The sequence below is a fragment of the Haliaeetus albicilla genome, chromosome 10 (genome assembly GCF_947461875.1).
Source record: "Haliaeetus albicilla chromosome 10, bHalAlb1.1, whole genome shotgun sequence".
In the NCBI taxonomy this organism is placed as follows: Eukaryota; Metazoa; Chordata; class Aves; order Accipitriformes; family Accipitridae; genus Haliaeetus; species Haliaeetus albicilla.
In genome coordinates, this window is record NC_091492.1 from 38,205,664 (window position 1) to 38,231,795 (window position 26,132).

A 26,132-nucleotide genomic window follows, 5' to 3' on the forward strand; every position below is an offset into this window, starting at 1 on the left:
GGCGGCCTGTGGGCGGAAGGAGCGGAGCGGGCCGCGGCCTGGGGTGGGGGCTCGGCGGCGGGGCAGGCCCGGTTCGGTTCGGTCCGGTCCGGTTCGCTCTCTGAGGAGCGACGGCTGAGGGGGCTTCCTTCGCGACCCGCTGTCGGCGGCACCATGTCGGCCCTCCCGAGGAGCTACAACCCCTTCGCCGAGGAGGAGGAGGAGGAGGAGGCGGCGGTGACATGGCCGGCGAGGGGCAGCGGGGAGGCGGGCGGCGGCGCCGAGCGGCAGCGGTACCTGCAGCAGGAGGTGCTGCGTCGCTCCGCCGCCACTGCCGACAGCACCGCCCGCTCCCTGTCGCTGCTCTACGAGTCCGAGCGGATCGGCGTGGCCGCCTCCGAGGTGGGTCGCGGCCCCGCGGGGCAGCGTCGCTCGGGGGACGGGGTGGGGGCGAACCGGGAGCGGGGCCGTGAGGAAAAAATGCCAGTTAGGTCCCCGCTAAATGTGTAGCCCTGAGGCTGGGACTCAGCTGTGCCTTCAGCTGCTTTTTACAACTCTTACTAAGCCTTATTAATGGCATTTATGCCCATCTTTTTCTGACTGAAAAGTTTTCAGCAGCTCTGTTGATTAAATGAAGAGCCTGCCCTGTTGTTTGTGATGTGCTCGCTTCATCCCGATTAATCACTTCCTTCATTCTTCTGGCCTTGTTTCAGAAAAGAGTTTATACCCGGAGACGTCGCTCATAAAGCTCTTGTCCGTCGTGTCACCTCTTAATGGAATGTTTCTTTGAACATTAGTAACGCGGCTGCCTAAATTAACCCAAGAGCATCCACAAGCTGCAGTAGTTCTCAGTGGCACTTCTGTGAACTTGCAGACTCGTGATTTGTGTGTCCAGAAAAGCACAAATGAGGAATCAAGAATTTAGGCTTAACACAGGGCTCCTTGTAAAACTTGAATTGTATGTGTTTGCTGCTTTATTGGGGGCAGGGGGGAGGAATATTCAACTAGAATTCCCCAAAGTTTAGAGCGTATATGTACACAAGTTCTTTATTTTGCACTAGTGTTAGCTGCAGGCAGCTTTCTTGCCAGAATTAATCTTTGGATTACTTTGGAACAGTGTTTGTGCTGCTGCACAATTTCTAAATCCCGCACTGTTAGTATTAGCTAAAGATTATTCCTGCTAATTATTTCATACTTGAAAAAATTCTATTTATGTTTATTTCCTTTGGTTATTCTGTTTCTAAATTTTGAGGAACATCCCAGTAATATGAAAATAGTATCCCTTACCAATGAAGGTGTCATTCACAACTAGAAATAGTTCTACTTGCTCATTTCCCTGCCATAAACCTTTGCATTTTTATTAAATCACCCATCTGGTGCCATACTTGTTCCATCAAGAAGAGATACAAATGTCAACCTGACAGAAAGACAATACAGAAAATTCCTGGGTGCTGTTTGGAGTAGGTGTCAGGAACCTGGCATTGCTTAGTGATGAGGATTTTATAGCTGGTTAATGCTATGGCTCTTCATTGAAATGCCCTGGAGGAAGAGGAATGAGTGAAAAAGCTGTATCACTTTAGAAATAATCTACAGGGATGAAGGAACTATGTTTTTTTCTTTATAGTGTCTATTAAATATGTTTGATATTTCAGTTTATCTTGGCTTTACTAGCTTCTCTTTTTTTCTGTCAATACCTGTTAGGAGCTTGTACGTCAAGGAGAGGCCCTGAAGCGTACAGAACAGATGGTAGATAAAATGGACCAGGACTTGAAGACTAGTCAAAGGCACATAAATAGCATTAAGAGTGTTTGGGGGGGCTTGGTAAACTACTTCAAAGCCAAACCTCCAGAGAGCAAGCCAGAGCAGAATGGAACCCCTGAATATTATGCTAACAGTAGGTAAGTAAAATAAACATTTTACTTGGGACTTATCTCCCGTGGCATCTCTGAAATGTCACCAGAAAATCACAACTTAAAAGATCTGTTGATTCTGTCAAGTAAACTCCTGAGATGGTGTCTAGCTCCCTTTTTCCTTTAACTCTGAGAAAAGGATTTTTACTTTTGTTTATATTTGTAGTGGTAAGAGTAACTTCATATTTCTGGGAAATTAATCAAACAATTACACCCAATTACACAAGTAATTCTTCAGAGTCTTCTGAATTATCATGCTTACTTTAGTCTTATCAGGGAATCATGATTTGTAGCATTGACATGCTTCCAGTTAAATATTGTGTGTATTTCTCTAGCTTCTACTAAAAGATGTAAATAAAAATTAATTGCTGTGGAATTACTGTGTCTTACAGTACTTGTCTCTCTTCAGCTGAGAAATTTATGTAAAGCCTGGTAATGCTGCATGGATTGATTTCTTCCTTCCCTTCCCCCTCCATCCTCCACTAGAGAAAAGGAGTAGGTTGCCTCCAAGATGGAAGATACAGTTTGGGTTTTGGTATCAAAGTTTCCATACACTATTTTCAGCACTAAAGCAACCAGTTCTGCTTTCACTGAAGACAAATGCTAGTAGTTCATTTTAAAGGAACATTTTGGATCAGGTCTAACAAATTTGCTCTTGCAAAATTTGATACCTGTTCTTCTTTAACAGATTCAGAATGAGGCCTGTGGTCCATAAGAATGTTTTCTTTTTATTCTCTTTATTACTAGATTAAAAGAAGCAATGATGTCTAGTAAAGAACAAGAGTCAAAATACCAGGAAAGTCATCCAAATTTAAGGAAGCTAGATAATTCAGGTTTGTTAACTTTACTTTACATTGAATGTCTATCATCAACATGGGGCAAACTTGCACAGTGGTGAAGGCAGAGACCCTTCAGCTGGCCCAACTGCTGACTTACGTTGCTGCCTAATGTAACCCAGACTTCATGGCTTTGAATTCTAAGGAATTGTTTCCCCTAAAATTCTTCATGCCCATACTGAAGATGTGCAATTTTTTTTACTTGGATATGGGTTTTATTTAGCCCTCCCTGTGGGGGATTTATGCTATATCCACTGAAGACTTTAAAAGCATCCAGTGCTTATATTTGCACAGAGGAGACTATAGCCAAGAATCCACACAAGGTGCAGGCAGCCTTGTCTTATGTTTGCCAAAATTTTAATTTATCTATTCAGAGTTTCTTCTTTTTAACCATCATTTGTCATAGTTTTCAGATATGTTTTCCCTGTTATTTCAAACATGGACTATAACCTTCATACTGAAGTCATTACTTGATTCACGCAAGGAAGCGTACGGGGTTTGGTCTTGTTCCCCGTTCTCACAATGCGTTAACTTCCATGATGACTTTTATGTACAAAGTAACTGTTCCTTTTTAAAGTGAGGTTCAATTACTTAGTTTAGTAAGAGTGAGAAAGCAGTAGGATATCTTTATAGTTGTAGTTCTGTAAGTAAAGAAATGCTTTTTGGTACCATTAATCTGCATTCCACTCCATATAATATTAAAAGTCTGTCCAGTAGAGGGCAGAAATAACTCTCTGGTGGCTTGACCTGGGGGAATGCTAACTGCTGGTAGAAGTTACTAACCTACCTGCTTTGTTGGTTGGATGGCTGGGGTTTTTTTCCTCTTTTCTCTCAACTATCTAGTAGAACTACAAAAGGCAGCCCAAAAAAGAATAATTGTAACTTAACTGTTCATCTTGAGGGGTGCCCTGTAGATCGTGGTGGTGGACTACTTTTGATATTCCTGCTAACAGGTTATGTGATTACATGGCAGCTGTGGTCAGACTAATTTTTAATAGCCCTTCTAAAACTTTAAAGCCTCTTCTTCCTAGCTTTTTTTATTATATAATATTCTGTATTTTATACTCTTAACAGACAATGATTTCAGCAAAGCAGATTTCGTTTCTTCAGTGCAAAGGGATTCCTATCCAAAGAACCAACACCTGCGAGCTTACCACCAGAAAATTGATAACAACTTAGGTAAGTGAAAAAATTGAAGCTGTTTGATGTAGTACAATTTTCAATTTTTGGCTCTCAAGCCAGAGTAAATTACTAAGTAATATATTGCCAACAAACACTTTTTTGTTTAGCTCATATGTGAAATTTGATGATAAAAAAAAATAATTTGCTTGTATTCTGCAGTTCAAAACTATCTACATGGCAGAGTCCAAAGTTTGATTGAGACATACATTATTTGAATGGTAGAATGCTGTGGGATGTCTGTGGGTCAACTACTTGCAAATATTAGTAATAAATCTGAGTTAGAAATGCATTTCATGTGAAACCAGCCAGAAACAAGCTGGCTAGGCTGCCTGGACTAGTATAAATCTGTGGAAACTTATATGCTATTGGCATCTATACTTCAACTCTTCTGCAACGTGCTTGTGCTTTAGAAATAGTTAGATTTTGAACTGTCCCTGAGCAAAGAGACCAGGGGGAAAAAAAACCCATACCAAAAGCATGAGTCCTCTTACATCATACATTGACAATAAGGAAGACACTCTTACCAAATGTGAATATGCTAGCACGTCTCTGTCATTTGAATGAGGAAATGGTGCTGAAGTATCCCGTAACACTTGCATTCAGGATAGGAAAATGTTTCTTTGAATCATCCTATAAATTGACTGGAATATCACTGGGACAAGCAGGCTTATCCATCCATTCTGAAAAATCCTACTAAGCAGGTACTAGTAATATTAATAAGGAAATACTGCTTCAAATTGACATTCAGATTATACCAGTATGGATACTTACTACCTCTTTTTCTAAAGCTTACCACTTACATTGAAAGATGCATTCAACTTACCAAACTGACAGTTAAACTCGCATATTAAATTGTACATTAGTTTGGACCCAAAGAATTTGTAACTGTGCGCAGGCTTTGAAATAAATATGTTTTGCAGAAGATAGAATAATCAAAAGGCACTAAATATTTAATTTGTGAATTTGTTGCATTTGTTTTATTACTTCCCAAAACCATTCAGCTGACTTTGTCTTCCTTTGTTCTGTAGCATATATACAAAGTGTCTCTTTGCTTACATGTGTCACTGTTTAGCTGACCTAGAAAGAAAAGATAGGAAGGAATAGATCAAAGAGAAATAGTCAAGCATAAGAGTTAGTGGAAGTGCATTTGTTCTACTCCCAAGCAGTGCAAAACTTACTAGCCTCAAAAGCATTTATACTGATCAATCATGCAATAAAATAGTTTCCTTGTAGGCAAATTAGAAAATCTGGAAATGAGATTTTTCCATCTATGTGAAATAACTAAGTGCTTAAATCCACAGTGTATTTATGATATTTCTGCATGAAGTTTAAAGAAAAACAACTGAGGTAGTGTGTATACTGAACTGAGAAAAGATGTACCGAAATTTCTGTAAAATAATTTTTTTTAAAGTGAAAAGTACATTACAGGGTATGTTGTTTTATAAAGATCCAATCTGGTTTTAAGCATTTGTAGTTAACTTGTAATGGGGAAAAAAGGAGGATGTGATTATTTCTGGTAGTAATGCGGTAGATGTATTAAAATATCAGTGCTTCCACTATTGGAGAAGAACACTCACACTTCAGCAGTTGTAACTTAACATTTTCTAACCCAGGGTTTTGGAGAAGAGGGAATCCTGAATAGTTTCCATTTAAACATTATGCTTTGTACTGTTTTGATTCCTTATGGTCCTTTTCTTTGTTGACAGATGAGATGTCTTCTGGGTTGAGTCGTCTGAAAAACCTAGCTCTTGGTCTGCAGACAGAAATAGATGAGCAAGATGATATGCTGGATCGGCTAACAAAAAAAGTAGAGACACTGGACGTCAATATTAAAAGCACTGATAAAAAAGTCCGACAACTTTAAAGGGTTTTTAAAAATTTTTTTGTCTGGCATCAGTTCTTCTTGGATGTCTTAGCTCAACCAATCTCTTAAAATCTTGGGCAGTATCTGTTTCTCTTTTTTTCTGATATGTTATTGATTTTGTTGTCATTAAAATTGCATAATCTTAAGTGCAGCTTAATACCTTAAATTTCTTCCTAATGTACACAGGAAAAGTGCAGGTTGAGTAAAATCTCTCAGCACTTGGTAAATGCTTTTGTGCTGGATGCCCTGCTCAATTGTATAACTGTGCGTCATGTGCGTGGAGGAATTTTCAATCTACAAAGCTTCAGTGTCCTTGGCCTGGGAGCTGTGATGAGAGAAGTAACTGCACTTTGCTTCTGTTTTGGGGAGGGGGCAGGGGGAACAGAATGTGCTGCTTTGTTCAGAACAAATGTTGCTAATTCTGTTTACCTACAGCTATTTTAAATTCTGAAAAAAATGCCGATTTCCAGCTGTAAAAATAATTTGAAGTGACTGTCCTCTGGCACTTCTGGGGCTTAAGGAACGAACTGTTCTGTGGAAGTTGTAAAATATCAAGGGTGTCGTGCAGTAATGATAATATCTTGTACGTGTTCCCTTTCCTAAGATGACTTTTGCCAAATGGTGGATCCACGAACTGTGGTTTTTATGTTTGGGTCACAAAATGCTATCACCTTTACAGTATTTTCAGTAAAGCTCTCTAAGGGTATCTTACAGTCTGCAAGAAATGTTGATTGACAGTGACCCAAAAAATTTGGGTTACAAAATCAGGACTTAAAGGTATGTGCTCTTAAAGATTCTTTTGTAGAAATTGCCACTATCTGCTTTTTTTCTCTGCTCTTTCTCAGCTTATTCAGTTAGGTGGTTATTTGAAAAATAGCTTCCATTTTAGAAATGGACAGTTGGTCTGATGTTGCACAAACAGATCATAGGAGATTGTTCTTTAACATTTCAAATGTGATTAGGGATTGAGCAGATGCTGTGTTTTCCTAGGTAATGCGACTGTTTTTAAGAAACTGAGCTATGGCTCACATACTTCCGCATTGGCTTAGCAGGTATGAAAAGTTTCTGCAAATGAAGAAAAGCTCAAAACTGTTTTTGAGTCTTCCGGATACAAGGTGGGCCTTCCAATTTGTTTTATACTCTTTTGTAAGTATTACTGTAGAACAAAATAATTACAATTCTGCTCCAACTTGAAGACATGACAATGAGAACTTGCTGTCTTGAAAACAAATGTTATTTTGGTTTGGAGAGGCCAAGGGCCCTGTGTCAGTATTGCAACACTTGCTATCACAAATGACAATGAGTGGCTAAGAAGAGATAGTTACTTTTATGAGCTGGTGCCACATTATCTTAAGAATTAAAGGAAGGCCTTGGTGTTTAGGGCTATCGAGCTTGTATCCTTCATGAACATCACATTCACGCCCTCCCCTTTCCTTTTTTTTTTCCAAGGGATTTGTTACCTTGAGCTCACTTGCTACAAAGTGCACCCAGTCATTAAGGAGATAAAAGAAATCTTGAGCCTTTCTTGTTTTACTGTCTCCTGAAAGTTCACTTGTAGAAAAATAAATCACTAAAGCTACACTTCTTGGACATAGTATTATTCTAAAAAAATATTATTCCTGGGATTATTAGCAAAGTAGAGTTGTAAATTAGATTTAAGGTGAGCCTTTTTCCCCTTATATTACTGATGTCATTGATTTCAGTCCCTAAAAAAAAAAGTGTTTTCCAGGGATGTAAAACTTCAAGAACTTTTTGAGTACCTTTTAATTGCTTTTTAATTTTCACTTTTTGTCATTTATGCTTGTTTGCAACCATTAAAAAACCTTATTAACGTATCATCCAACTTTTTGGGTGTATACCATGAGTAATTCTCTTACTCTGTTAAAATATTTGAATGACACAATTTGATGTCTCAGGATGGTTGATACATTTATTTAGCAAATGATACAATCATTAGTTTTCAAAATGTTAAGTACCTCAGTGAAGGAAGATTGAAATTTTGATTATACCTGTTTTAGTTTCTTATTTGACTTTCTCCTTTTAATAAAAAGGGTGAAAAGACTTGTCTCTCTTCTTATCCCAGTGCTGGTTAACAGAAACACTTGCATCTTAGAAAGGATGTATAAATTCTCTCCAGAACAGAGAATACCAAAAAATTGCATGGTAATTAATAACACTCCTTTTAATGTGAAATCTGCCTTCACCTATATGCAGCCATTTCATAACTAAATTTTTTCCAAAGTAAGACTTCAGTAACTAGGATGTAAACTCAGAATTTCCCCACTAAGTTATGGCTAATGAAGGAAAAAATGTAGCTGGATGATCTGGTTGTGTTACATGTAATAAGAAATGTGGAGCTTCAATCCAAGCAAAAATTTTTGTTTATTTAAGAGTTAAGTGTGCTGCCTTTCTGATGTAAGCTATTCCATTTTTCTAGTCTGATTTATTTCACAAAATGAACTCAAGTTTTTGGTCAACTCTTTAGTTGTATTAACCTTATGAAATGTTTACTGCATCCTGGATATCTTTGATGCCTTTAAAAACACAGGCAGGGAAGGGGAATAAAAAAAAAATAAATCCCTCTTTCTGCTTTGAGAACCTCGTGATCCAAGCAGACTAGAAAACCAGGATCTCAGCCATGTGGAAGTTACACAGAGGTCTAACTTCTCATCTCTTCTAACAATCCCATTCACTGTCTCAGTAATGTATTTTGCTTTAGGCTTTCCTGCTTTATGTATTATTTTTGGCTTGGTTTTTTTTTTTTTTTCAGTGGCTTGTTTTAAAGGATTATTTCCCACATTGGATTTCTTTTGTGGGGAAGAAAGACTGTGCATGGGTATAAATGAATTTCTGTTACAAACTGAATTCCCTTTCTCAGTATTCACACAGATGCTTTATGCTGATAAAGAACTTAAGTCTAACTGACATGAGGAGACAAAACTATTTTGTAATAGTGATGAATTTTTTTGCTTGTTAGAATAAAATAACTTTCCATCCTGCAGAAAGGGGAAATATAAATGAAGAAAAACCCACAATTTTTGCCTTTCCAGGAGATGTCATTTTGCATGTGTTATGAAGGACGTATTTCAGTAGCTTTTCTTACTATTCCCTGAGATAGTTTTATTTCTTCTTGGATACTGTTGAAAAACTTAACCTTGTGTAGGGTATAGGAATTCCAGAAGAAATTCAATATACGCTCAAGTGCTAACTTGGTAAGTTAAATGATTTTGTCTAAATACTCGTGTTGGCATAGAAATTGGAGTCCTTGCAACAAAATAGCTCTGGTTAATTTTATTCTTATTGGCTTGAGTAGAAGTTTAATATTAAGGTCAGAAGAAGATAGCAAAAAAACCCCAACATTTTATATCATCTTTATCAAAGGCGATTTTCTTTCATCTCAAAGTTTGCTAATAAATTTTGAAGAGGTTTTAAACACCGGGAAGTAGCATACCCTTTGTAACATAAATATAAGAAGACGTACTCTAAAAACAGCAAGGAAAAAAAAGAAGTGGGAATAAGCAGTATCAGACTGCTAGATTCCTAGGTGTATTTGATTTTTAAATTTCCTCAGCATTGAATTAAATATTGTAACAAATGATGCATAGGTGAATTTTAGTCTGTACTACAAAGATTTGTTGCTGTACTGAACTCTGTTTGCCTGCTGAAATTGTTGGGACACTATATGGTGTCAGGGTTTTTTTAATGTGTGAAATTTATCTGGAATACTTTGCTGCCTAGTAGTTTTTGTGAAGTGGTATCATTTGTTAAATGGTGAAATAGAAGATACTTTCCAACCGCTCTGCCTTCTGAACAAACAGATTTTTGTAGGCATTTTTACAAGCATAACATCATATGGAAGATATGTGTTTAATTTTGCCTTTGAAATATATAGGGCTTAACTTTCAAAATCACAGGTAGTGATTATTTGTGTCTATGGCTTTTTAAAATAGTACTGTAATTCTATGCTACCCAGATATAACACTTTTTATACAAGTCAAACTGAAATACATTTTCTTTTATTTAAATGCTAAACTGGACTGTAGTAGTTCAGCAGTTTAGGAGATTGAATGAAATGAGTGTTGAATGGTAAGAGGGTCAATAAAGATGCTTATTGTTAATGGAGAGTTTTTGCATTTATTTCCCAAAATTCTTTGATTACAACTTCATTGGCACTTCTTTTCCATAATAACATGTTAAAATGCTGGATCTACTCTGTTAAGTTTGTGCCCAAACGGAAATAAGTTTGCAGCTGGTGGGTTTTGTTTTCTGAGAATAAAAAGAGGGCATTACATTTCTACTTGACTCTTGAATAGATTCTTTTAGATCTTGAAAGAGGAATGCAAACAGGCATTTATTTTTGCAGAACTTCAAATTCTGATTATAAAAAAATTCAAGATGTTGCTTGAAAAGTAATCTTGCCATAATGCTTGGTATTATCAGGAATATCATAAACTGGATGTATGCGTGAACAAGGCAGGTGGAACAGGAGTAAGGCAAAAAAAAATGTACCATCTTGAAAACTTAAAACCAACAGGACGTAATACTCCTGTGTGGTCCCAAATTTGGTGATGGCAGAAAACTTCAGAATGTCCTGACCTTTGGTTAGGTTCTTACCTGTATAGGAAGGGAGGAACCTGGCTTCTGAAAATTTTTTTGTAGTAGTTTATTTTCATAAGCAGAGATTCAAAAGTGCTATTACAAAAGCTCTCAAAAGGGAAAGTCAATATGCTAGAGAGAGATAGACAGGGTTTTTTTAAATCTGGAAACTTAGTTTTCTGCACTTGTGCTAACAAAAGGGAATTGAGAGTTCTGCCATCTCTTGCACTTCATTGTTGCATATAGAAAAAGCAAAATAACGTGAAGAGCACAGTGGAAGATGGTAGAGAATGGAGCAGTGCAGTGGATTCTGGATCTCTGCAAGGAATATTATTAGCTTGCTCTGCTTGCATGGAGAATCCGTTTCTGAGTCTTAGGAGAGTATTTCACACAAATCTGTTTGTTTATGGCTGGTCAGGCATTTCAACCCTTTTACAATTTCTCAAGGACTTCCTAGCTTACAGTGTAGTCCCTGCCTTTCTGGGAAATGAGAGAGGAACGGGGAGGGAGGTAAAAGATGCTCATGCAAGTATGTAAAACCAGGCAGAGCAGGTGCTGTTGGAATGGAGGACCCCCTTTTTTCCCTTTTTCCTGCTTCTGAAAAGAGGTTTGGTTTTAGGAGGGAGTTCTACAATTTTCATTTTGTTTTGGTAGGTGGTTGGTTGGTTTGTTTGCTTCCAAATAAATTCATTACATCTTCATATTTTCCCATTTTGGGAATAACAACTACAGTGGGGCCAGAACTGAAGGCTTGGTAAGGCTCACTTGAAAGAAAGCAGGGAGGTGCCCCCAGAATAAACAGACTGCCAGATCGGGAAGATCGCTGAATGCTAAGCAGGGTTTTCTAAATACAGTGACTTTGGAGCCCTGCCTCGGCTATAAAAAGTCTAGATGGGTTGTGACTTTGCTGTTGCCGAGGCAGAACCTTCTAGAAAATGGGCTTCCAGCTATAGCTGTGGATGTTTTTGGGAAAACAATGGACCTCCTTGGCATCTTCTTTCTAGATGATCCTTCTTTTTCCTCCATGTTAATTGTAATCTGTTCTGTTAATGGATAGCAGTCGTTTGCCAAAGGTGAGCTCTGCCTGCAGTTCAGCACTCTAAAAAGCTGCTAGAATTTCTGTTGCTTAGAAGAAACCTTTGCCCAGCTCCAGTGTATCTCACAGCCTTCCAGGGTCAGCAAGAGTATGAAGTGAGCCACCAAGGCCATGTTGTATGTGTTAACCTTTCAGCGTAGAAAGAAGACAATACAGTTTGGAATGTGTATGTCAGGTGCTGACAGTGCTAGAGAGTTGGACACCCTGCCCAAAAAAGTTTATAATTTAAAAACAGGTATGTTAGAGCTATTGGGAGAAATTACACAGTTTAATTATTTTCCTTTGGTTTTAGTCAACAAACTTTCTTACTGACATTAACTATTTTGTAAAATAGGTAAAGGCTAGGCTCTTTATTCCTGACTTTTAGTCTTTCCCTACGTTCAATCAACTTATTAATCAAACAGTTTGCTTTGTTTCACTGAACATTTTGTATGTCTTTCCCAATTCCTTCCTTGCTCTTTCATCTTTTAAATTTACCCCCTCTCCATCCTATGGGAAAGAAATAGCTAATGGAAGAGCTTTTCTTCAATATGCTCTCATCAGTGTATTAATTTTGCCATCCTGAGTTCAGATTATGTAGGGTCTAAAATCTGACTTGCTTGCCCTAAGATTTGAGCCCCAGATTTCTCTTAGAACTCCTGTGCAACCCCAGTGTTTGTTTGCATCTGTTTGTTGGCTAGGTGGTATTTACTGGCTAGCATGTTTGGGTGCCTTTAAAGAAAAAATCCTGCAGGAATTCCTTTGTGTGAAGCAACTGAAAAGGGTGGTGATGCAGTCTGCTCTTGACTTCCAGTAAGATCCACAGGAATGTCAGTACTAAGTTACTGCATACCAACACTCATAACATCAGGTCTTCATAGCCTTAACTTTATTGCCCTATTTGTGTCTGGATTGGCCAATCTGTTTACATCTCTGCCCACTGGTCCTCTTGGATGATGATGACAGGATGTTTCCTCCCTCTTTGAGTGAAGTCTAGGCAGAGAGGCAGTATGATATAAATAGTAAGGTTACAAAATTGTCATGTAAGAAAGCAAAGGTTAAAACCTGATTGCATCCACCTGCCCATGGAGAAGGCTTTGTGAGGGAGGGACAGCATCAGCCTGTATTTTTCCTCCTGGAATAATGCATGCAGGATGACCAGGACTGAATCTCCGAGGGCTTGTTACTTGTGGAAAGCCGAGAACTCTTAAAAAGCAGGAATTGGATGGAGACTGAGACAATTCCAGATTGAAAGTTCCACAGCCTTCTGCCCTGAAAATAATTTAGGCTGCTAACACCACTGCAGAGGAGACCTACAAGTCATTTTATCTGCTTCATCGTATATTGTTGTGTTATAGGCTGTTGACATTTCTGATACTTATTTTTATTCCCAAAGCTGCATGTAGCAATACAGTATAGATAGGAACTAGCAGCATTTGTGGGTGCTAATCCTCGGTCTCTGCCTTTGGGATTCTCCCTACCTCACCATGTGTGCTCAGAATGGCAACACAAGCACAGTCAGTGACAATGCAGCAGCCTGCTTTGCTATGGCCAGCCTGCTGGCTGCCACCTCCCACCTCTCCTCTGCATGCTCCTTGTTCAGTTGTGACTGAGCCAGATGGAAAATATTAATCAGAACATACTGTATCGTGATATGGAGAGAAGGATGTTCTTTCCTAAATGACATAGTTGCAGTAATTCAGTGATGGGTTAATTTTTGTTGGTACATGTTTAGCAAGATCTAATGAAATAAAACCGAACTGCAACATTAAGCAAAGCGCAGGTGGGAAAACTAGCTTGTCAGGGTCCTGTTACCAATGCACCAACCTTATTAAGCCACAGAACAACTCTAGCGTGCTATAAACTGGGATTTGTTGCACAGCAAAAGTAGCCTTGTTCTCAAAAGACATAAAAATGGCCTTCTAGATACAGAAGTGCTTTAGTGGGTCTGCCTTCTCCCTCTCCTAATTAGGTGGCAGAGTCTTCCCAGCTGAGCAAAAATATCACAGGGAACCTTTGTGCTCAATTACAGTAGAAAACATTAAACAGATTCCTTTGCTTTTTATGCACATGCTTCCTCTTAATGCTCACTTGTATCAATAGGGAATATCCTCCCATACCAGCAGAGTTTTCATAAGTCCATATAAGTTGTAGTCTAGCTCCTCTATCTGATCTTTCACCACTACTGACTTTGAAACATTTTTATTTTCCCTAGCCATATCCCTCAGTAATTTCATGTGCCATCCAGCAAATGCATTCATTATTGAAATTTGTATGATTTAATAATTTCCTGGCACAATAATTCCAAAACATGTGGGAGGAAAAATGGAGAAGGATTTTTCCATCTCCAGGTGTTTATTTTATTGCCCGAATCCTTGCTCTTGACTCTTTTGAATGGCTTTTTGTTGAGCTGCATTTCAGCTGCTTGTCCAGCACAATGTCTGAGAGAGTATGGTCAGACTGTCATCCTTGCAGCTGAAGGTGGTGGGAAGGAAGCTCATTCTTAGGAATCTGATGTACCTGACTGCTCTTGCATTTCTAGCTTCAAATTTCTAGAGCTGTTTTCCTTTCTGCAATCTCTATAAGCTAAATAAACACTTTTTTTCAATTGCCTGCTTTACTAATCAGTGTTTGAAATGCAATATTGAGGCCTCATTCCCCACTCAAGCTAACATGCACTATGCTGGGTTTACAGTGGCAGCCTGCCAGAAGCCTGAGGGCTTCACCTGTGCCCAAGTGAGGGAAGATGAAAAGCACAACCAAAGCAGCTCTTCACTGTGGGATACAGCAGCACATTGCCGGTTTCCGTGTATCAATGGACGCCAGCAGCTACTGGCAATGACAGAGCAGTGGGGTTTGGGTGTATTAGAAGGCAAGAACCTAAAGCCTTAATTCAAGAATGTACTTACTTAAGAAATAGGTGTGTATTTATGTTGAGCATCGCATTAAAACCATTAAGCTTCCTTATATCTTTGCAGTTAGGCACATGTAGATGTATTGCTGAGTCTGGCTGCGTTAATGATCAGTGTGAATCTCCAGGGAATGTCTCTGCTTCCCCAGGTGCCTCAAGTGTCAGGGTTATGAAGCCAATTCCTGTAAGAACAATCTTCATTTGGTATTTGAGAGAATCATTAATTCTGACTTACATTTCCTTGGAGTAGTGATAAATAATGGAATTAGATAACATTTGAAGAGACATTTGTTAAGCCTCTATAACCTTGTTACATACCTGCCCAAAAGTACTTAAACAGTCTTAAGAAAAGGAAGAGAACTTGTGATGAGTCGCAGATGCTCTGTTGTTTAATTGTTCAGTCATCTGTAGGCCATGTAGTATAACATAATGTAGTTTTATTTTGACTCTCATCAACTGCTTTGCTGTTTTAGTACCTCTGTCTGTAGTATGGAGTGACTGGAAGATTGCCAATTAAAGGAAAGTCTATGTGTGAACAGCCGGGAGGGAAAATATGTAAATCTGGTGGAAAGAGGCAATTAAAGGCAGTGTTGAGATATAATGGAAAATAGACAATATTGAGCCTCATCGGAAATATCAACATAAACAGCAGCTACTGTACAATGTCTCTGAAGTGAACTTTGCTGCTTTAAATAACTGCGTTCTACAGAAAACAGATGGATTCTGAAATCTGTGAGCAGACTTCCAGAAAACAGTTTGGTCTTCAGTAACATGTCCATGTTGATGTTCAGCATATCCTCCTGGCACAAGGGGACAAAAGGCTGCTTCTCCCTGCTGTTGTATTTACATAATACAGAGAGGAGCTGGAAAGTTGGATTACATGCAAGCCAAATATAGCTGAAAATAATACTGCATGTCGTATGTAACTATGAATGGAGATTAATAGAGAGGAAGTGGTATCTGAGATATGCAGTATAATAAATGCTGCCTTGTTGCTTTGTAATCCAACAGCTGAGGAGGTTAACACACCAGTGAAACAAATCGGGAAGCCCTGACTAACCAGAGGGACCATGCCGATAGCTTACCACAATCTTGGTACCACCAGCAAATCCAACTGCATCATTTTTTGACAAGAGTGGGTGGACTGGGAAGGGACAGACCATTCCAAAATGTTTAACTATATTACAAATGAAGATGGATTCAGGCTGTGTTTTAATCCCATGGCCTATATTTGACCATCCTTGTTTTGGAATAAATGATCAAAAAGCTCAACGCAGTTTCCTGTATTCTACCAGACATTTATACAGGCATTTGTTCGCTCGTTTTCTGAATGAGTATGATCAGTCACAGCCCAGACATAGCAAATCAAGCTCCTGTTTGTGGACACAAGCTTGCCAATATGCATTAACTGAACATAGTTCTTGCATCAGGCAACATATCATGTGCTGTCTCCATCACATTCTGAGCTAGAAGAGAAACATACAGATATATAACGATCTTTGGGAGGGCCCATGAAAGTGGTTATTTCTTAACACTAAACTAGTTTCTTTCAATTCTTCAGTTTTCCTCTTCCAGGACAACCAAAGAAACAAAAGAAGAGCTGCTTATTAATCTTAACAGTTATGTTTCAGTCTTCACAGAATGGAAATGGATAGAAACACACAAAGACGACTCACTTCTGATGTGCTCTGACTACAGAGCCTCACTTGATCCAGAATTTTAAACGTGTTCACACTAGACTCTGGTTGAGTTGGAGCAAATGACTTGTGGAGAGCTATGATGGAAGAGGGAAAATTCTGACACTGGGGCTAGAAATCATTCCTTTGCTTCCTGGATGCAGTATTGTGTGGTGCAGAAAGAGGCAGGCAACTAAATCTACTGCATAACTGGACCTCCACACATTCTTTTTGAAATTAGTACTTTATTAGATCACATTTTTCCACAATGAGGGCCAAAAATCCACAAAGAAATGTGACCACAAAATGCTAAATAAATGGTTTAACTAGCACTTTGTATGCTTCCCCTTTCATTTTTATGTTTGCTAAAGATATTCTACGTATCTGGAACAGCACAGTTTGCCAAAATTTGATGTCACTTTTTTATGTTGCAGGGCATCTCTCAGGCCTTTAGAAAAGCAGGAAGTACCAAGTACTCTTTAAATTCAGGAAGATGTTTCTAAAAAGATAGGTATCTCTAAAAAGATTAACTACACTCTAAAAAGATAGGATTGTAAATTCCCTCTGGTGCTTGTTAAGGCTGTCTCTGCACAAGAGGTTTTCTCTTTTTATTTAACATCCCTCATACAAGTAGCATCAGTTACACTGAAAGCACTGGCATAAAGGGGCACAGTAGTCTTAATCTTGTGTCATCTAAATTCATTCTAGCAACAGGGTAGCAAAAGTGCTTATATATTGCTTCTGCTAGCACTGGTAGGAATTTTTTTAAAGGTAGTTTAGACATGTCATTATGAGGACTTTGAGCACGTAAGTCTGTGCTTACCTACATTTTATTCTAGCTCAGCCATCTTGCTTGTTATTTTCTCAAAAATTTAAAAGGTAGCAAACTTGTATGGTTGTTGAACCTCTCTGGGAAACAGCTTTGTATTATGTTTGTGTCCTGAAAATTCTAGTTAAGACTGAAGTTCCAGAAAAGCCAGTCTGTTAAAATCATATTATATATGTCATTAAGAACCATTAAATGCAGAGAACTTCTGTTAAAACCTGTTCCACAAACAATTCAAGACAGAGGAAGCCTAGAATGAGTAAGAAAATTAGGGTGACTTATCTTCAGCTTCCTGAAATCCTACAAGCCGACAGAAAAAAACTAGGGCCTTTGTGTTACATAAAATAGCATTACATGGTCTAATAAAAACCTGGTTTTGAAGGGGAGAACATAGTTCAGGAAGTAATGGTGTTTTCAGGAGGGGATTTCTGAACCTATCTTTAAAGTTAATGCAGACAAAAGTACAGATTCATACAAAAGCAGGAATTTGGGCATAAAGAAAGGGAACAAAAATATTTCATGAACAATAAAACTAATTCAAGAAGGTGCAGACCTTGGTCAAAGATTTTTTTTTTCCATGATTTGGGTTGACTGCTTCATAGATTTGTCAGTAAGGGCTGAACTCCCACTTCAGCCATTCCGTCTAAATAAAAGTCTCTTTCCACTTTCTGGCTGCCTATTTTCATGAACCTTGCAGAAATCTAGCATGTTTGAGCTATTCCTGTCCATCACATATGGCTAAATTTGGCTAATGGTCTCAAAACTTACTATGGTGGGGAAAAGGAAACAGGCAAACATGGGGAAAACATAGTCATAAAAAACTTGTTTCCTTCTGGGGATGGGGGCAATTCATAGCTTATGAATTTAAAGAGTGCTTCTTTCCAGGATTAAGAGAAGGGGAAATATGTTGTAAAGGCCCTATAGAAAATTAAAAGTCTGTTCACTATCTGCATGGTTTACTACTATACTCTAAAATGTAATGGGGTTTCCGCTTTTCTTGGCTTTATTCTATTTCCTGGATAATATAATAACGTTAAGAAAATGAACACTGAGGTTTTCCTGTCAAGGGTCTATTTCAAAGGAAATAGCTAAAAGGCCTAACAGTCAGTATATTCAGCATTTCCCAAATCACCCTATTAATCTGCAATTAGAAAACATTGGCTCATTCAGTCTTGCTGTAGGACAGAGGTAATTACCAGAAGACCCCTTCAGGTTCTTTCCAGCCTTTTATTCTCATATCCTATTTATGCACACTTACTAGTTATGCTCCTAAATGGTATTTAACCACTCAGACCATTCAGGCTAAGATTTTACTTGGTCTATTTGTAAGTGTAGCTTGGTTTCTGTCATTCCAGAGCTAGTGAAATTAGCAATAGATGCACAGTTGATTTATATTGGCTACCTCATTTCTTCCCATTAGTTACATTTTCAAAGAATGCATTCACTCTCTATCCACTTGATGGATGAGAGAAAACACTCTGGAGGAATTCAGCTTCTAAAAAGGTTGACGTAGCAAGCAGCCCTGACCCATCTGTCATGATTTTGAAGACAGACGTTGATTCCCATGCCCTTTATTCGGCTTTGCGTCACTGACCAGTAGACCTCTGTTTTTACAAGGCTGGGCTGGAGGAGTTGCAATTTCAGCTAATATATCACCGTGCAAGTAATTCAGCATCTGTGCTGCAAACCCTGGAGAACGCAAGTGTCCAGAGAAGAACCAAATGACTGTATGAATGCACAGAGAGCATGAACGTCAACGCACTGCACAAAGGCAGACAGAAATGGCTTCTTTAAATGGAAATGCTTCTGGGAGAAACGATGGGCATATTGTCTGCAAGTTACAAGTAAATTATGTATCATCATGGCATTAGCTCTGTGGGGAATCTGAAGGCCTCCAGCCTGCACTGCTACTGCCTCTAGACACTTCTGTTCATTTTGACATTAAATGCTATGAGAATCTGTCATCTCCAGCAGAGCTTTCCATGCACAGGGAATACAGGATGGGGCTTCACATACCAAACTAAATTCATAAAGTGACCTTTATCAAGAACATGTCAGGAGTTAAATCCACCATAACAGGGGATTTCCTTTAAATGCTAAGTGTGTACAACAACATTCTCCTGCCAGAGAAAGAACTAGAGGGAATTTAAACATTAAACAGTTAGACATTAAACAACTCCGCAACAAAGTCTTTACATTTCAAATCATTTCTTCAAAAACATTACAATTTTTACCAGTCTGCTCTCAGGAGCTTGCGCAATGCCTTACAAAAACCACAGAAGAAACTCATCCAGAGCCTCAGAGTGCTTTGTATGACCCAGAGTTATGCATTCAATAAGAAGAACAGATGGAAAAAGGAGAATTGAATTACAGGGGAAAAGAACATTATTTGAATGGAATTTTTAACTAAAATGGAGAATGACTGCAGGACATGTACAAGGAGTCAGTTCTGGATGGGAGATGATGAGAGGAGTCAGTTCTTGACTCAGCAGTGAGGAGCCTGTTGAAAGGAGAGAGAGGAGACAGACGGGAGGAAAAGGGAGGGCTCCACTGTCTCCAGGAGACAAGCTGGAAAGAAGTCCAAGGAGTGAGGGTGTGGTTTGAAAAACAAGGAGTACAATTTCAAACTGGATCCTGAAGCAAACAGGGCAGTCAGTGAGCGCCTTGGGATGCATGAAATGTCAATTTTCTCTGCGAGAGGCCAAATCAGAACTTTTGGAGTTGTGACCCTCTGTCGTTGCTGCACCACAACATCTTTGTGCTGCGACTGCTGATACAGCGTTCCTAAGGTTTGCATTTATCTGTTAGGCAAAACATTGACACTCAGTCGGTGCCAGTCAGCATACAGCTGGGAACAGATGCAGATAAAACATTCTGCGTTCAATGCTGTGTCACGCACATGAGCTCTCCAGTAGTTTGTAGTGGTCAGCTGCAAGGACGTGCAAGTCCAACCTGCAGACTCCAGGTCACTTAAAGTTTTACTTGTTCACACTCAGGCAGGTCTCTTGCTGTCAGGAAGTGGATGCTCTCTCATATAGGCCAGAATATATGCCAGTGCAATTTTATTTTTTTAATCAAAACAGTAAAGTGGCCAAACATTTGCAAATTGAACACTTCTGTATTTAAACTGTGATTTGAACTGATGTTGTGGAGCAAGACTCCAAGAGGAACACTTAAGAGAAATGCACACTGCTTTTCCAGTGAGACTTCCTTGGCTGATTCTGTGGGAAGAAGACTAGGAACATCCACAATACATACAACATTTTTCCATATAAATAACAGCCTCTCCAAGGCAAAAATGCAGCTCTTCTCAGGGCTGTTTTCAAAGACTGAAAGAGAGCATCAGGCTGCCGTCCATAGGAGGAGCCAGAAAACAGAACATCTGGAGGAGAGCAACCTCTGAAAAATAGAGAAACATTTACTAGGAGCTTTTCCATTTGCGTTGTTAAAGGATTGCTAGGGATTACACTCTTCTCAGCTGCTAAGTGCTGTGGCTCTGCCTTTTATAAAGGAGGAAGAGAGTAGCAGCTAATCAGAGGGGTGCTAGCGCAGCAAAGAATTAGAGACTTGAGACCCTTTACATTTCCTTTTGATAGACTATAGACTGTAGGAGAAATACCTTAAATAAGGCCAGTACTGCCTTTCCATTGAGAGATCCCAAACTAAATATAGAAAACAAGGTCGAAAGACTCAGTTAAAACATCCATGTACACAGCTGACTATACAGAGGTCAGTTTCTTTAGCTATGGAAGCTCAGCTAGTTGCAAAGTGGAGACAAGATGGCAAAATACTCTTCCCATTTTTTTTATTCGTGTCAAAATTTCAAACACTATCAGCTAGCTCTTCAGAGCTGATCACACTTGCAAAGAATCTAACGCTTGTTCCCAGCAAAGCCAGGTGTTAAAAAGAACAGATATTTAAACACAGAACAGCGTAAAGAAGGTACAAATGAGAAAGACCTCAGCAGACCAAGTGTGGCAAAGCACTTTAACATAAAGTGAGATGCTTTTTTTACTACGGAAATTATGGGATGTTGTAATTAGGATTTGGCCAGCTGGGAGTGAGCATGAAGCATTATATTATTAAAACTGGATTGAAGAAATATAACAGACCTTTAATTTTAATTATACTTTAAAAGAGCCTTGATTTCCTTAGCCAGTGATCTCTCTAGTTCACGTCCACAGTTTAGTGCCAGACTACTAAGGGTGATTGTACACAGTACACAGTGATTTTTGTGCATTTCTAAGTCTTGCTAATAAAGATGTCTCAGAGACAAACTTGTTTCCTTCCTTTGTCACAATTTTCTTTAAAATATAAATAATATAAAAATATATAACCTATAACTATTCACATTACTTAAGAGGTCCTACTTCATTTTTTAAATAAATGATGAAAGTCTGTGGCTCGCTTTTTTTTTTTAAACAGAGCTAGTTAGCTATAAATTAGAAAGAAAAAGCTAGCAATTGGAGCTCTGGATATAAATAATTAGCATCCATAAAGCAATTGTGAGGGAGGGCAGTTGACAGAAGCAAACACAGAACAATTTCATTATACCAAAATGGGCTGGTGACAGATCATGTCCTGATGTCCCACTGATGGTCTTGCCTCTGCAGCACTGTTGACTTGCCCTCATTTATAAGTTGATACAGCTAATCCACCATAAATAAACTGCTACTAACCAACCTGCGGAGTAGATGCTACTCAAACTTCTGAGACCATGTAAAGAAAAGTTGTCTCCACCTCAGCTCCATTTTTGCTTGCTTTTGAGAGAACAGACCTTGGTGCCTAACCCCAATTGCGAGTCCTCTGGGGACAGCTACAGATCCCCGATTTCCTGAGGGATGGGGCTGTTGCAGCACCTCAGTCCCAGCACCTTCTGCCACCTGTTCAATGAGCTGTTCAGGATTTCCTCAGTCCAGCTGCAGACCTTCGGATCTCCCATACGTGGCAAAGAGGTCCCCATGGCTGCAGCCTGCAATTGTGTGCACCACTAGGAACCAAGGTGTCTCAGTAGAGCCATGCCTACGATTCCTTTGGAAACCTAACCCAGTTTTGGAAATTCCCAGCTCTATGTATTAAAAATGAATGAGGTTAAGTAAAAATAATGAGGTTTAAAATTGTAATATATTTGGAATTGTTTTAATCTGCCTTCTGGTTTTGAGTCTTCAGGGGTCCCTTGTTCAGCTTTTCTTTGCAAACCACAGCATGAGAAACTAATTTATAAAAAATTAAATCAGAGATTCTCCTGTAATCTTGTGCTTCCCAGAGCTGGGCTCTCCAGGAAATGTGAACACCATGATGCTCTGGATAAAACTGCTGGAGCTAGCAACACCGCAGCAGTTTCCATCTCGAAGGATTACTGTAATTTAGGAGAAACATAATAGCAGTAACGTTACCTTCACCTCCCTCATCTGATGCTAATGGGCTGACTAGGAGTGAGGGTAGAAAAAAACCAGGTGTATACCTCTTGCATGTTGGACCCCTCACTTCTTGGTTATTCAGTAACTTTCCAATTTACGATGTCAACTCTCCAGGCAAGGAACCCTATTTCCATTTAGAAATTCAACAGGGCAGAACAGCAGGATGGCTCTTCAAACATACCTGATAACCGGTCATAAAACTCCTCACCTACCTTCGGGCACGGCAGTAGGTGACAAAGCCCACGTGGCGCTACCATCTCTCGGTGGGCCGAGGGCAGTGGGCAGCCATGCCGTCTGACCGAGCCGGACCCAAGCATCGGCTGAGCCCCTCGGGGCTCCCAGGAGCTGCTGAGAAGCTGTGGCTGCCCTTGGCCCTCATGCCCCGAGCCAGGGGCCACGACTGTGAAAGGCCGCGCATCCCTCTGCTCCCCTGGGGCCAGGACGAGCCGGTGTCCACCCCGAGGAGGACGCCAGCCGCTCTGTGCCACAACCAGCCACGACGGCAGGTGCTGGGGCAGGCCGCGGGGCCCGACCATCACGGAGCGGGCCTGCTCCCGCCCTTCAGGGCCCACCAAGGGCCACAGCCGGGCGGCGGGGCAGCGCCTGCGAGCCCCTTGCCCTTCTCCTCACCCGCGGCGGGAGCCCCGGAGCCCTGAGAGGAGCATCATCACCCCCGGCACCTCCGCCCCTTGCCGTGGGGAAGGGCGGGAGGAGCTCTCGGTGGGGAAGGGTCCGTGTGAGGCGGGCGGCGGGGCAGGGCCGTGAGGGACCGCAGCGCCCACCCACCGCCCGCCGCTGCCGCGGGGAGCCGGGGAGGGGGCCGGGTCACGTGAGTGCGTGTGGCAGCGGCGGAAGGATACCTGGGGTTCTGACAGCCCCTCCCGCCCCTCTCCGCTGGCTGCAGCCGGGGAGGGGGGAGCCCCCCCTCCCCACTTTCCTCGGAGCCCCCTCCCCAGCCCTGCCACTCAGCGGGGGGGGCGGGGGGCGGGGGGGTGAGGGCGGGCGAGAGGCGGGGGCTATGGGGCGGGGGGGAAGAAGCACTGCGGGAGGGACTATTTGAGGAGACCCTGGCAGGCTGCTGAGGTGCGGAGTGATCCCGGCGCCGGAGTGAGCGGCCCCGAGCTGAGGCAGAAAAGGGAGGCGAACCCGCTGGGGCGCCATCCCAGCGAGGGCACTGCGCCTGCGCCGCCTCCCCCTCCCCTCCTCCCCGCCGCCGTGTGGGGTGCAGCAGCGCCTGCCCTGCTGCCACCGCCGGCCCCTGCCCCGGGGAGCTCGCCCTCTTCCCCCCCCTTCCCTCCCTCCCTCCCTCCCCAGCCATGGCCCAGATACTGCCCATTCGCTTCCAGGAGCATTTCCAGGTGAGCGGAGGGGGGAGGGGGCGGTGGGGAGCGCAGGGACGGGACTCCCCCTCCTCTGCCTCACCCCGTCCCTCAGAGAGGGGGGGAGGCCGCGGCCTATCCGGGGCTGGGGGCGCGCTGAGGGGAGGTTGGGGAGCGGGGGGACGACGACACACCGGGCCGCGGGACCCCTTCCCGCCGCCGCCGCTGTGGCGGGGGACCCTCTCGCCTTTCCTCTCCGCCGGTGCCGGGCCGCCGTCCCGCTGGGCGCCGCGGGAAGGCGCCCAGGGCCGAGCCCGCTCCCGGTGCGGGCTCCCCGGCTGCCGCCTCCGTTCGTCCGTCCATCCCCCGGGCTGCCTCTCCGCGGCGTGCGGAGCCGCCGCGATTTGTGCAGAGTCACTCGCCGCCTGAGGGACCTCCCGCTCCGGGGAGGGGGAGGCGCCGGAGCCGGGCTGCTCGCCCCGGGGACCGCGGGGGGCTCCCCCGTCTCAGCTTAGGTGGGCGCTTTATTCTTGGAGAGGGATCGAGGTTTTTCTCTCTTGCCTAAACGACCGTCAGCCTCCGGATCGCGGAGGTTCCTGGGAGCCTCTTTCTGTGCAGCTGCGAACTGGGAGGAAATTGGTGAGATGAGGTGCAAGAAACCATTTGAACTTGGAAGCCGCACAGCCTCCGTCCCTCCTTCCAAACATAACAATATTTTAAAAAAACCCCTCCCTGAAAATGACATAGTTCTGTTCTTAATAGCCTGTGAAAACCATAATGCCAGCGTTGGAAAAGATCCATGACTAATGGATGCAGCACAGACAAACCGGTTTATCTGTTTCCTTGTGAACTGGTGGTGAGGGAGGGTTGTAAATGGAGTGAGAGAACAGCAGTCTCTGAACATGCAGTTTGAGGCAGGAATTAAAGGAATTTGCTAAATGAATGAGAGAACAGGAAGTGGACTTGGCAAGTCATCCTTCTGTCTCTGTACCGCCCCTTCTGTCAAATCAGGCATCCATTTAAAAATATGAACTGGGTATCATCCATTGGTGTGGACTTTGTGCCACTTCAAGCATGTCAGCTTCAGAAATGGTTATTGCCACTTTAGCTCCCTTTGGGAAGTGTTTTTCTGCTTGACTGGAAGAACTGTCTTGGTTGCTCCGGAAGGAGTCCTATCCTGAAAAACAGTGACAGGGCTAGGGAACTCCAGAAATACCTGATCTCTGTGCCCAAGGGAGCAGACACACCTGTCGTCTCAGAGTTGTCATGGGTTAAGAGAGTTTAACATAGTGAAGAAGAACTATACTGTCACTTCCCCTCCTTCCCTGCCAATGTCCACTATGGCAGTGTCTGTAGTAACCTCAAATGAATTCCTAAGAGCTACAGTACAGCTGTCTGAGGAAGAAACTTGGGGTCAAAGTGGTTTTGACATCAGACTCTTCTTAGAAAGAAGCATATAGTTCTTACAATTTAAAACTAGCAAATGTGACCAATCCTGCTCATTGTGTTTGGTCTATACTATAATGATGAGAGAACATCACACCTAATATGTCATAGGTATAATGTGCTGCTTTGCACATCAAATGACTGTTTCTGTGATAGCTAGTGTTGTGTGGTGTGTCTTGCAACACTGCCAATATTAACATTGTGGTACTTCTCTTGGGGGGGGGGCTAGCAAATTTTCAGGGGATTTGTACTGAAGTCATATTCTATTTTTTGCTACCACCTGCTTTTGCTCTTAAATAATTTGATCTTGGCGAAAGGACTAAACCTCTGCTTGAAAGACTTTTCCCCAGCATGGAGGTTGCATAGAGGAGTAGGGGAAACCTTGGGACCCCTGCCGCTAACATGTAGGACCAAACTCTTTTTCAGGATTCACTCTCTCCTGCTTTTTCCCCCAATTTGAGTGCAGTAGCTCCAAAGCAGTACTCTACTAAAGAGTAACTGAGATTAGTAGTAGCTGGGAGTAGGAATGCAGCCAGCCTCCTTGGTGCTGCTTTTGCAGTTGTCTCTACGTGGTGGGGGGGGAATTGGAAGGAATGTGGGAACTGGTAGTGTTTGCTCTGGCTGGATATTTGCAGTACAGTTTTATCAGCTTTAACTTTAAATTGTGTTGTAAACATTGAGAGTCATGAATAAATGATACATGGTGCTTATTGTTGACTGGTAGGGAATTCATTAAAAGATTAGGCCTTCAGTCCTTCATAGTGTTTCACTGTTACCCATATTTAGCTTTATCAGCTTAATATCTCTCCCCCCTGCCATGTTACTTCCAAGAAATTGGCTTGGCTACAGCTAAGTTGTCATATTTAAAATTAATGTAATACATATAATATGCTGCTTTATGATGTTAAATCAAAAAAGTTACAATTCCTTATTGTGCTGTGTTTCAGTGATCCTATGTGCAATCTTTCTGTACATTATATCAATCTGTGTACTGTTTATACCTGTAGCCACTTTAACTAATGTAGCTTTAAGTGGTTAGAATAGCTGTTAACACTGGAATTACTCGATTCCAAATTCAGCCTGTTGCTGATG

The 26,132-nt window shown here is 41.6% G+C and overlaps 2 protein-coding genes and 1 long non-coding RNA gene across 9 annotated transcripts in view; 2 read left to right on the top strand and 1 right to left on the bottom strand.

The window, feature by feature from the left end:
- The first annotated feature begins 104 nt into the window (after window positions 1-104).
- Window positions 105-9,889, top strand: SNAP29 (synaptosome associated protein 29). The gene is made up of 5 exons (XM_069795078.1): window positions 105-381; window positions 1,681-1,877; window positions 2,637-2,722; window positions 3,800-3,904; window positions 5,614-9,889. The coding sequence occupies exons 1-5, from the start codon at window positions 154-156 to the stop codon at window positions 5,769-5,771; spliced, it is 774 nt and encodes a 257-aa protein (XP_069651179.1). The 5' UTR covers window positions 105-153; the 3' UTR covers window positions 5,772-9,889.
- On the bottom strand, window positions 4,857-23,126 carry LOC138687473 (uncharacterized). Of its 2 annotated transcripts, none has more exons than XR_011326667.1 (3): window positions 22,488-23,126; window positions 14,352-14,535; window positions 4,857-4,984 (listed from the first exon to the last, which is right to left on the bottom strand). It is a non-coding gene; the product is annotated as an uncharacterized lncRNA (long non-coding RNA). The 2 variants fall into 2 exon arrangements; XR_011326666.1 differs by lacking the exon at window positions 4,857-4,984 and adding an exon at window positions 10,021-12,435.
- A 266-nt stretch (window positions 23,127-23,392) lies between these two features.
- Window positions 23,393-26,132, top strand: part of CLTCL1 (clathrin heavy chain like 1) — a 37,238-nt gene continuing 34,498 nt past the window's right edge. For 2 of the 6 annotated variants that reach the window (XM_069795081.1, XM_069795085.1), the window contains exon 1: window positions 23,396-23,633. In XM_069795081.1, the coding sequence (XP_069651182.1) occupies window positions 23,592-23,633 (42 nt within the window). In that variant the 5' untranslated portion in view covers window positions 23,396-23,591. Of the gene's footprint in view, window positions 23,634-26,132 lie in introns of all 6 variants that reach the window. The other 4 variants (XM_069795086.1, XM_069795083.1, XM_069795084.1 and 1 more) reach the window with 4 other exon arrangements.